Raw genomic sequence first — 10778 nt, 5'->3', positions numbered from 1 at the left:
TGTGCCTGTGTGCATTTTGTGTGTGTGCATGTGCACTCTGGTGTTGTGTGTCCGTGTGTTTGTATGTCCATGTGTACATGTGTGTCTGTGTGTCTGTGTGTGCATGTGTGCACATATGTCTCCATGCATGTGTATCCATGTCTGTGTGTGCAATGTGCATGTGTGTGCATGTATGCTGTGTTATGTGTATATCAGTGTGCATGTGCCTGTGTGTTCACAAGAGTGCATGTTTGCACATGCACTAGTGTGTTTGTGTATGCATGTGTGCTCGTGTGTTCACATGTGCGTTTGCGTGCATGTGTGCTTTCAGGGAAGTGGCAGTGAAAGAATAGCTGCCTCCAGCTGCCACCCCACAGGGCATGGTCCAGGAGAGGACAGGGCAGAGCAGGCCATGCCTCAGGGAACTCCAGTGCAGCAGAATCAGGAGGACATAGGACAGGTGGCTTATGTGTGTGGTGTGTGTTGAGGCCTGGGGGGTCCCCAGATCCTCAGTGATCCTCCAGCACGTTAGAATAGCAGTGGAGCAGGGGACGGGCAGCAGTGGTCTGCACAGGGGCTGGGCATTTTAGTACTCTGGCATCGCCTGGGCAATGGGGGTAGCTGCTGGGGGGTATGAGAGAGGGGAGATCCTGATGGTCTGAAAGTCAGGGGGATGGTTTATTTAGGGGCTCTGGATGCCTGTGGGGGGAGGGACACTCACAGGTGCTAAGAGAAGCTTATCTACAGAGATGGAAGCTCTGCGTCTATGGGGCCTCATCCCTGGTCCCTGGCCTGCTGGGCACTGGTCCCAATTCTGCTGATGGAGGGGGGTGCCGCTCCCCCAACCCAGGGTGTGCTAACTTGATGTCTGAAGGTGGATCCACTGCCCATGGCTCTCTGGGGGTCAAAGCCCATCCATTCCCACTGCCAAGTAGGTCCCTGGCCAGGGATGGAGCGTGCTAAGAGTTCTAACCCCATGAAGCAGTCTGCTCCAAAGTCCAAGCCAGCCCTCTGGGGTCTAACCACAGGCCACCCCAATTCTAGTATGGCTCCCCATTTCCAGAACTCCCAAGTACTGCAGTTAGCCAGATTTTGGTTTTATTTTAAAACAGTGAAAAGAAAAATAAATATCTTTGAGGAAGAGTACAGGGGTGGGGTGGGAGAGGGGCTGAAGGCAGGGGTATAGTGGCCTTGCTGGTCTTGCGGGGACCCAGGAGGCCTGGGGTCAGTGAGTGTGATCCTTCCAGGCCAAGCCTTGCCCCGCCGTGCTGGGAGGTCCGGAGGCTCTGCCAGCCTCGCCTGCCCGGGACCCCCAGGCTGGGCGCTGTGTCCGCAGCCCCTGAGCTGGGGGCTCCACCCCATCACCCATCGGTGCTCCAGCAACATCAGGCCATGCTGGCACCCCTAGGGACCCCTCACCAGCCACCCTGTTAGGTGAGCACTGGTGTGGCTCATGGCCTCAGTGGTGCCCCATGTCCTCCATGCCCACGCGGCCCCAGACGCCCAGCACGAAGCTCTCGATGTCACACTCGTTGGCGCCACGCACGATGCGGAAGTGGCCCTTCTCACCCCAGGTTGGACCCCAGGAGTTGGCGGCAGTCTGGGGAAGCAGAAGTTGGTGAGGAGGGGAACGGGAATGGGGAGAGAGGAGGAGGAGACGGGAGTACCGGCCACTCACCCAGTATTTTAGCGTCCTTCCGTCAGGCAGTGTCTCCTCACCCCACCTGCGGGCACAGCCGAGGGGAACACTCACCCACCTGGCCTCGGGCCAATGAGCCGGGGACTCCCCTAGCCAGGCCTCTGTCTTCTCTGGTGACTGGGGACACCCTTAAGACCTGTGCTGACCTTGATCTCACTGGCCCCTGCCTATTCCCGCACCCCGTGCTGGGGAGACCCCAACGGGACTGTGGAGGGATGAGTGGAGAAGGCTCATCTGGGCCTTTCTTCTCCTGGGGTCCCTGTCCTCCTGCATGGCTGTTCCCAGGACCTCACTCATCTGCCAGCCCCTCTCCCACTCAACCTCCTCCTCACTTTGGGGGCACCAGGGGACTGTCACCCCGACCCTCACCCTGTGATCTTGACCGAGTGTGTCCCGTGCCGCCGGTACTGCTCGGGCTTCCTCTGGCTCACTGGCGTGTGGCTGTAGATGCCCCCCTGGTACAGGAAGAAATCCTCGTGCACCTCCATGAGTGCTGCAGGTGTGGGGGAGCAGGCGTCAGCCCAAGCACAAGCTGGGCCTCTCCGTGCCAAGACTCTAAACGCCCCTTCCAGATGCCCCATGCAGGAAAGGGACACGGTCCCTCTGCTCCTGGTCCCAGGGAGCCTGAGGCCCAGGGCTGGGCCCACTCGAGTCACTCTCGCCACTCTCCAGCAGGTCTAAGCTTCTGGAACTAGGAGGATGCAGGGACGGCGCTTACCTTGGACAGGCCCATTCTCGATCAGCTCCTTCATGATTTCTGTCTCCTGGGGGAGGCGGAGGACCCATCAGTGGGGAGGCTCAGCCCTGAGCTGCCTCCCAGCTGCCCCAACCCTCCCATACCCAACCCTATCACCACGTACACACACCCCCACTTACACTGGAGCCGAGTCGGTAGGCAGGAGTGACCTGGTAGATGTCATTGGCGTGGACGTGGCTATTGGGACAGCGGGCAGTGGCCTGGCGCTTGCCCCGGCCCATGGCCCGGCTGTGCATCATGCAAGGGGGTGCAGGTCCAGCCTCCTGGGACTCCTGGCCTGAGAACGGGTAGCAATGGTCCGACACCACCCTGTAGGCCGGCAGAGGGAGCTCTGTGAGAGCCCGGCCCAGGTGGGCCCCAGCCCCCTCTACCCCCCCACCCCCACACCCCGGCTGCTGCTCACCCCCGACGTCGCAGGAACCACCAGGCCCCGTCGAGATGGCCCCCGCGGCAGCCCTGCTGGTTGTGGGTGTCGCAGGACAGCAGGTTCTGAGGCGACAGCACCGGTGTCATGTGGCCCAGAGAGTGGATTGAGACCCGATCGGATGCCACAGCTGCAGGGGAGCGGGGCAGAGAGGCTGTCAGGGGGTTCCGTGCCTGGCCCACCTGGCCCGCGGGGGCCACCCCTAGGACGCACCTGCCGTGGAGAAGGCCCAGGAGCCAGCACAGTTGCCCTGGTCCAGAGGCTCGTGGATCAGGTTGGGCCACTTCTCAGAGGCCTCGAATTTCCGGGGCAGTGCCTCCCCCGGGCCCAGCACCTTCTGCAAGGCAAACACGAGGCAGTCTGCTCCCTGCCACCGCCCTGGCCCCCTCGGACCAGCCGAGAGTGCAGAAGCTCCAGCAGCTGCAGCTCTGAGACTTCCTGCAGCAAGACCCTGGCACCTTCCAGAGCCTCTCTCCTAGGGGAGTGGTGATGGGGACAAGGAGCCCCGTTTCATGGAGGAGGCAGCAGAAACCAAGGGAACGGGGACAAGGCCAGCACACAGCCTTCCATCCTCCTCGCTGCTTCTTCCTGCCTCTGCCTCATTTGTCACATCCTTCTTCCCTGCAGGACCCTGGGCTCCAGGCCCCCAAGGACTGCAGGGAGGGAGCAGGGAGGACCGTGACCTGGCTGGCTTCCAAAGCAAACAGCAGGAGGCGGAAAATAGCCAGAGGCCTGGGCAGGGTCTGGTCACCCCAGCCTTGAACCCAAGTTCCCCGCAGGGAGGGCCTGCTGGGACCTCAGCGCCTACCACTGATGGGCGGAGGCCCCCAGCCCCTCTCCACACCCTGCTCCTGCCAGAGGGTCAAAGGTTCCTATGCTTTGTTTGGGGTCTAATTCCTAATTTTCCCCCTAGAGGGTCCCACTGGGGGGCAAGGAGAAGTCCCCTCTTCCTCCTTTTCCATGGGGCACCACTGAGTTCCACTGAGTCGGCATTTGTTTCTGAGAACTGCAGCTCTCTGGCCAAAACTGGAGGAGAGTCTGACCCTCCCTTCCCAAAATACCAAGGGGGCCTCCTTGGCCTTTGGCCCCTGACGTAACTGTGCTGGGATCAGCAGCATATTTCCCAGGCTGGGAAGCAGGGAGGGGCGGGGGTGCCGGCCCAGGACTCTGAGCACCACCACGCATCTCCTTAACAGACTAAGGGCCGGGTGTGTGTGTGGGCGGGGGCGGGGGTGGTGACTAGCCCAGGAGGAGCAGGGTACCGGCGCTGGATGCTGGGCCACGTGGAGATGGACTTACGTGAATTTCATTCATGTTGGAAACGGACGAAGGTGGGCGGAAGGTGCCCAGGCGGTAGCGAATGCCCTCATCCAGGGTCATGCCCCAGAAGGCACTGTGGTTCCCGGCCCGCCACCTGAAACGGGGGGTGGGAATGGAAGTCACAGACCCCCCCAGACTGGGGGTCCTGGAGGTGCTGCATGTGGGTGGAGGGGCGTGACTGGGCTGAGTTTGTGGGAGGAGTGTCCGTGGGAGTGAGCACACACACAGCTCACTGCGGGCACGCCCAGGGCCTCTCACCCGTAGTTGCCCTTGTTGATGGCGTTGATCATGTCTGGGTCCACCAGGCATGGCTCCTGGTCACACTCCCACTGTCCTTTCTCCAGGCAGGTGCTGGAAGCAGGGGAGGAAGGAGTGAGTGAGTGGGACCTGAGCACCGGGGCTGGCGCTCTCTCTGCCTCTCTCGCAGTGTCAGGTGGAGGCGCTGGCCTTGCATGCGGCCCACCCCAGCGTGATTCTTAGCATCACCGGGAGAGACCCCCCAGCCAGAGCCAGGAGGAGCCCCCAAACATCACCAGGTGTGTCCCCCCCATATGCCAAAACCCACGAAAATTAAAAGAAAAAATAGAAGGTGAGGCCTGAGATTCTGCTCTAGGGACCCCTGAGGACCCTCTCCCAGGCCTGTCCATGTCAAGTCCGGGTTCACAAAGCTCCAGTTTCTGTCTGCGGCTGCCTCTCCCTGAACTCCAGTTCAAGGAGCTCATTGCAACTTGTTATCCGTACCAGAGGGAGGAACAACACTTCAACCTCCCCAGCTGAATTCCTCATCTCCCCTCCTCCCTGCCTGCTCTTCCCCCCTTAGAAACTAGGCACAAATTCTTCCTGAGCTCAGCCCTGAGCCTGGGGGTGCTCTAGGCTCTCCCTTGGGTGCCAGTCCAGTGCACTGGCTTATCCCGTAGGCACTACCTTAAACACACATCCAGAGTCCGAACCACATTCTCTCCCTTGCCCTCCGCAGTCCCTCACCCTTATCCAGATTACTGCAACTCCCCCTGTTCCCACTTTTGCACGCTACATCCCCAAAGTATATCTTTAACACACCTACCAGGACAATTCCTCCAATAAAACCCACTACACCGTGCCTTTCCCCTGCCCCAACCCCCCCCCCCCCCCCGTGGGCTTCACATCAAAGTGAGAAACACACTCCTGGCTGTGCCCATGAAGTCTGCAGGACTGTCCTTCCATCCCCTCACTGACCACTTCTGGTGCTCTCTCTCTCTCTTCCCCCCCCCCCAACCAGTCAGGCCCTGCCGAGATTCACTCTCACTTCTTCCAAGTCTTTACTCAAAGGTCACCTGTCCTACCTTAAAGTTCAGTGTCCCTCCCTCCTCCACTTCCTGTCCAGCACTCATGTCATTTGCCTCCCTAACAACTCATCACTAAGCAACCAGATATTTACCTATGAAGAGTGTGGACTCTTAGGTTCTCTCAAAGCTGACAGGATTCTGGAAAGCATCAGACCTTCCAAAACCTCTAGAGGTTCCCAGTTAGTATCAGGCAAATGCACGAATGAATGAATGAATGAATGAGCAGTCATGTGAAGTCCTTGGTGAGCTGCAAATGTACAGTCCTTGGCTCCAGCTCTCACTGACCAGCCAGGTGGGCTCAGGTGAACATATGCACTCCCTGTATTTTGTCTGTAAAATGCACCAGGATAAACTAGCAGGTGGGCACAGAGCACAGGCCTGGCCCACTGCAAGGACTTGGAACTGCTTATGGTCCACTGCATCCATCCTGCCTGTCTTGTCCCAGGAGCACCCCCACTGACTCTGGCTTCAGGCTCCTTCCCTCCAGGTGTATATAAGGTACTTCTGACTCTCCCACAATGCCCCCCACCCACACACACTCCCCTTTCAGAAGTAGTCCCAGAACCACCCAGGTGGTTAAAAGCAGAACTCCATCCCTCCTGTCCCCATCAGCAGGTTATTGGAGGGCACAACTGAAAGACTAAACCCACCTGCCGGTTCCCCCACGCTATCACCCCGCTTCTCACCCCCTGCCTGGCCCCTGCAGAGGCACCTAACCCATCCCCCATTATATACCCCAGCCCCTCCTGACCCTCACACACCCCACTCAGAAGCTGAGGTCTTGGCCAGTGGTCCTGGGTTCTCTAAGCGGCGGAGATGCAGGGATGCATGGGCTGTGCCCCTGGGGACCCCTCTCCCACATCACAGCTCGGGCTGCAAATGAGCCTGGTTCCATCCCACCTTCCTAGCTCCCCGTAGCTGCTCTATGAGGCCTGGGCCCCTCCTTCTCTCTCCATTTCCAAGTTGGCATAAATGCCTCTTCTTAAACTAGCATCCCCATCCTCTCCTCCCCCACAAGCCAGCCTCCCTGATGGCCATGTGTGTTTCTCATCACCCTTCCACAGGCCGCTCCAGTGCAAAGGTAAGGATTTCGTGTCACTTTCTAGCTGTGCCTGCTTAGCCAGCCCTGTGCCTGGCACACAGTGGGTGCTGTCCGAGCCACTGAACTCGACTGTTGGGCTGCTTCCACAGACACGTCTGAGATGTGGAACTGCCTCCTTCCAGGTCCTGGCAGGCTCCAGTGTTGCCTTTTAAGGAGCCTGGAGGGGAGAAGACGGCTACGGCTGGGCCCTCCAACCCGGGGAGCTCTGCACAGGGAGACACTCAGGAGATGTCTCGGCCCCGGGGCCGCAGCCCGGAAGGCCACAGATGCTGGCCAACCCACTGGGTGGGAAATACATGGGGAGGGGGACAGCAGGCCTGAGGAAGGGGGCAGCAAGGTCAGCCCTTTCCTGCCACCTGGCTCATCCTTCCCAGGGCTGCCCAGGCAGGTCTAGACAGGGCTGATGGCAGCAGCATTCCAGAGTGGGGTCCACAGGGTCAGCTCCCAGGGCCGAGTGGGAGGAAGTGTTAACCCCTCCATGTCCAGAGGGTTCCACTTTGCACCTGAACCAAGCTGACTGGCTTCTTTCTCAACACACAAACACCGCCTGTGTGCACACGCACGCACTGTCATTCTCTCACCCGGACGCACGTGTGAATGCACAAGTCCACACTCTCGCCGTGACCCAGGCGCCCCTCACTCCAGTGAGGCAATGGAAACAGCCCGCGCGTAATGCATTCCACAAGCTCCTCTCCTCCCCAGGGCCTCTCGGGCCCAGGCGAAGAGGGCATGGGCCAGGAAAGCAGCGGCCTCCTCCTTCACTGGAGTCCCAGGGTCCCTGTTATTTCCCCAAAGGCATTTCAGCTTCCTCCCCATCCCTATTTCCCATCTCAGAGCTGAAATTAGAGTAGAGGGGACCCCTGCAACTCCTCCTCTTCCTGGCAGGAATGATGGGGTGAGCTGACAGTGGGGGGAAGGGCCACATTCCAGGGAAGGCCCTGCTACAGCCTGGCTGGACTCCAGCTCAACCAGCCCTGACACTCATCCGGTTCAGGGGCAGCGGATGCTACAGACAGAGGTTTCCTTCCTGGCGTCCCCCTTCTCAGACCCTCCCGTAACATCAAGAAAAGTCAGGAGAGGTGGGAGCTTGCCCAGGCAGAGGTGGGAAAGGACCCCCAAGCCCCCAGCACATCAGATGCCCATGCTGAGGAAGACTATGGGAATGTCGACGCCCATGGAGGCCTGGTTAGGGTAAACATCCCCATGGTACAGATGAGGAAACTGAGGCTTGAGGTGAAAAAGGGACTTGTTTCCAGCAAGTACATGAAAGAAGTAGGAATTGAACAACATTTGTCGCCCACAAGACACTATGCCAGTCCCCTCCAACCCTAAGTACTCACCAACGGTTACAATTGTCCCAGTATGTCCCCAAGGTCGGGTAGAAGCGACTCCCATGCAAACATCCTGATGGGAGGGAAGAGAGAAGAGAAGTGAGCCCAGGACTAAAGATGATGCCCAGGTCCCCAAGGGTCAGCTACCTTAAGTCCTCCCTCCGTGTGCCCCTACAAGGGCACACATGGTCACGTACATGGGTTTCAGCCCTCACTGAAACTAATGCCAAGTTAAAAGAGAGACCATCGAAAATGGGCACTGGTGGAGGATGGGTATTTGATCATTGTATGTTCAAAACCCAAGCACAAAAGTTTGTAAGTCTACAACTGAACCTCATGGTGTTTCACTAATAAAAATTAAAAAAAAAAAAGAGAGAGACCATCTCCCGTGGGTTCACACAGCAACTACACCCCGGGAAGTTTATCACACCTGGCTCTGATCCCTCTTGCTTCACTGGAAGCCCCGTTTCCGCATACTCTACTCTTCTGCCATTGCAGTGAATTGGGGCTTGGAGACAGGGGGTGGGGGTGAGGGCGGTCCAGTGACTATCCTTAGACAGCACCAGACTTTTGGGTGACCGCCTGGTATGCAGTCTCTCAGCCCCACAGAACTGAGGGGACTAATTCAAGGGATTCTCCTGCTGTACAGAGCAGGTGCAGAGGAAAGGAGACCCTGGTCGGGATCCTTGGGCTAGAGCCATCAGCTCACGGGCAGGGAACCCCAGCAGACAGGACTGGCCCAGCCCCTGTGTGCTTTATCATGCCAGGGCCCACACCTTCCCTCACACGTGCTGAATGGGACTGAGCTAGAGTGCAGGAGACGCCCTGCTCCCTCCAGTGCCAGCTGCAGCTGCAGGGACAGGACCAGGACCAGACCAGATGCTGGAGCATCCCATTAGCTCAGAGCTACAGGGCCAAGAGGTGCAGATAGTGTCTGGGACCTCTTCCCTCCATCCCACAGAGCCCCTGGGGGAACCGCCCGGCATTAGCCTTGCTCCTGAGCCAGGCTCAGTCCTAAGGTGCAACCAGGACCTCACCCTCCTGGAGGACGATCGATGCCCACCTTTGTAGGGAGGCAGCGGGGGCGGCACCCCGAGACAGAAGTCCCAGAAGTCGGGGCAGCAGTCGGAGATGGTACGGTTGCAGAAGAGGTCACAGTAGCAGGTGACGCCCAGGTAGGGCATGGAGCAGTTGTCGGCGCGTCCCCGGCAGCATAGGTCCTGCTCCTCGCAGTACCGGCCGCCGGCGTCGCGGATGCCCCGCGCGTGTAGGGCGGGCGCGAGCTCCCGGCGCCACCGGCCCCGCCGCCGCCCCGAGGTCCGGCCCAGCTCCCCGGGCGGGGGCAGCAGCAGCAGCAGAAGCAGCAGCAGCAGCGGCCCCAGCGGGTAGCGCCACATGCTGCGTTCTGGGCCGGGGAGGACAGAGGTCAGGGAACTAAGCGGTGGGCAGAGACCCCGGCGACCCCGGGGCTGGTCACCAGGCTTCCTGGGGCTGTGAAGCCAAGGGGTGCCGCGGGTTAGAGACCCCGACTGGGAGGGGCCCGGGCTAATAGGGGCGGGGGCGGGCAAGGAGCGAAGCCCCTCCCAGACCTGCCCAGAGGTGGGTCTTGGTGCTCAGTGTCCCCCACCCCCACTGTGGCCCCACGGTGGCCCAGGGACTCCCCTACTGCCCCTGCGGGACCTTGACTTTGCTCGAACGCGCCCCCTCCGGCGTCCCGTCCAAGCTCCGCTCAGAGCCCGGCCCCCTCCCCCCTCTTGCCCACCCCCTGCCCGCCCCCTACCTTCCAGTCTCCCCCAGCCCTCCGCGTCCTACCTGCCAGGGCGGTGGGCCGGGCCCGCTCTGCCGCGCCTCCCTGCTCGGCGCCCGCTGCTCTCCGGGTGCCGAGCGGGGCGGGCCGGGCCGGCCGCCGCCTTCGGTAGCGCCCCGCCCGCCGCCCGCTCCCGCCCCGCCGCGCCCCGCTCCCAGGCGGCCTGCGGGGCGCACCTGCGGGCGGGGCCCGGACCTTGCGGGCGTGCGGAGCGCGAGGGACGCCCCGGGCCGGCTCAGTGAGGAGAGCCCGGTGGGCTTCCCCGCGCGCAGAGGGTCCCCCGACGGGGAGATAGACGACCGCGGAGCTACGAGTTTGGGACCTCAGGTGGGAACATCCCTGGAGGTGGGAGGGGGGCGGCAGGATTCCCTAAGCCTCCCTCAAGCCCCTCGCTGGTGATAAAGCCGCCGTGCCCCCCTCTCCCCGGTGCCCCCCAGGCTGGCGCCGCCCCCAAGCCTCCTGGGTTCCCAGGAATGATCGGAATCCCGAGAGGGTGGTTTAGGGCCCTGCGGACGCCCTGGCGCGCATCCTCAAGGGGTGGGGGTGTCCCCCACCTTGGGGTCTGCCCCCTCCCCAGCCCCCTGGGCACTTCCTCACTCCGCCCCACGCATCGCCAACCCCGAGGCCATCCTGCTTGGCACCTGCCCCCTTCAGGATTTTAACGCTAGAGCCCAGCCAGCTGGCACCCCGAGAGCTCCCCTTCCTGCCCCCAGTGTAACCCGGCTGTCCTGGGTCTCCAGACAATGGGGCTTTTGTCCCCTGAGGCCTGCTGTCACCTTTTACCTCACATTACGCAAGGCTGCCGACATCCTGGGTCCCAGCCAGACCAGGCCCAGAAGGAGGGAGATGAAGGAGAGCACCTGGGCACACCCACCCCGGGGTGGGGTGGGGGGGGGCACAAACATCCGAGGGATTCCCTTTGCCCTCTCCCTGACCTCCCTGCACCCCTCCCCCACCCTAGGGGTACCCCTGCAGGCCAGGCCCAGAGTGGAGCAGAACAAGGGGTGTCTGTGAGTAGGCTACCCCCTGCCAGG

General features: G+C 61.0%; 1 protein-coding gene across 1 annotated transcript; it reads right to left on the bottom strand.

The window, feature by feature from the left end:
- Positions 1–1060: 1060 nt before the first annotated feature.
- Positions 1061–9873, bottom strand: TINAGL1 (tubulointerstitial nephritis antigen like 1). Its single transcript, XM_056123174.1, has 12 exons — positions 9750–9873; positions 9001–9342; positions 7947–8010; positions 4438–4530; positions 4159–4273; positions 3073–3196; positions 2839–2989; positions 2555–2744; positions 2397–2442; positions 2048–2171; positions 1658–1703; positions 1061–1579 (listed from the first exon to the last, which is right to left on the bottom strand). Exons 2-12 carry the CDS (start codon positions 9332–9334, stop codon positions 1439–1441), a joined length of 1428 nt encoding a protein of 475 aa, XP_055979149.1. The 5' UTR covers positions 9335–9342; positions 9750–9873; the 3' UTR covers positions 1061–1438.
- Between the last annotated feature and the right edge of the window lie 905 nt (positions 9874–10778).

Source organism: Sorex fumeus, unplaced genomic scaffold (assembly GCF_029834395.1).
Source record: "Sorex fumeus unplaced genomic scaffold, SorFum_2.1 ptg000047l, whole genome shotgun sequence".
Taxonomy (NCBI): domain Eukaryota; kingdom Metazoa; phylum Chordata; class Mammalia; order Eulipotyphla; family Soricidae; genus Sorex; species Sorex fumeus.
The sequence above is the reverse complement of the archived record's forward strand: the minus strand, read 5'-3'. Positions and strand labels throughout refer to the sequence as shown.

What these genes read in the sequence shown, in the direction of transcription:
- TINAGL1 (XM_056123174.1), bottom strand. Translation starts at nt 9,334, where the DNA reads ATGTGGCGCTACCCGCTGGGGCCGCTGCTGCTGCTGCTTCTGCTGCTG. An exon ending in ATCAACAAGGGCAACTACGG is followed by an intron (nt 4,274 to 4,437) that starts GTGAGAGGCCCT and finishes CCCCCGTTTCAG; the next exon opens with GTGGCGGGCCGGGAACCACA. An exon ending in GAAGGACGCTAAAATACTGG is followed by an intron (nt 1,580 to 1,657) that starts GTGAGTGGCCGG and finishes CTGCTTCCCCAG; the next exon opens with ACTGCCGCCAACTCCTGGGG.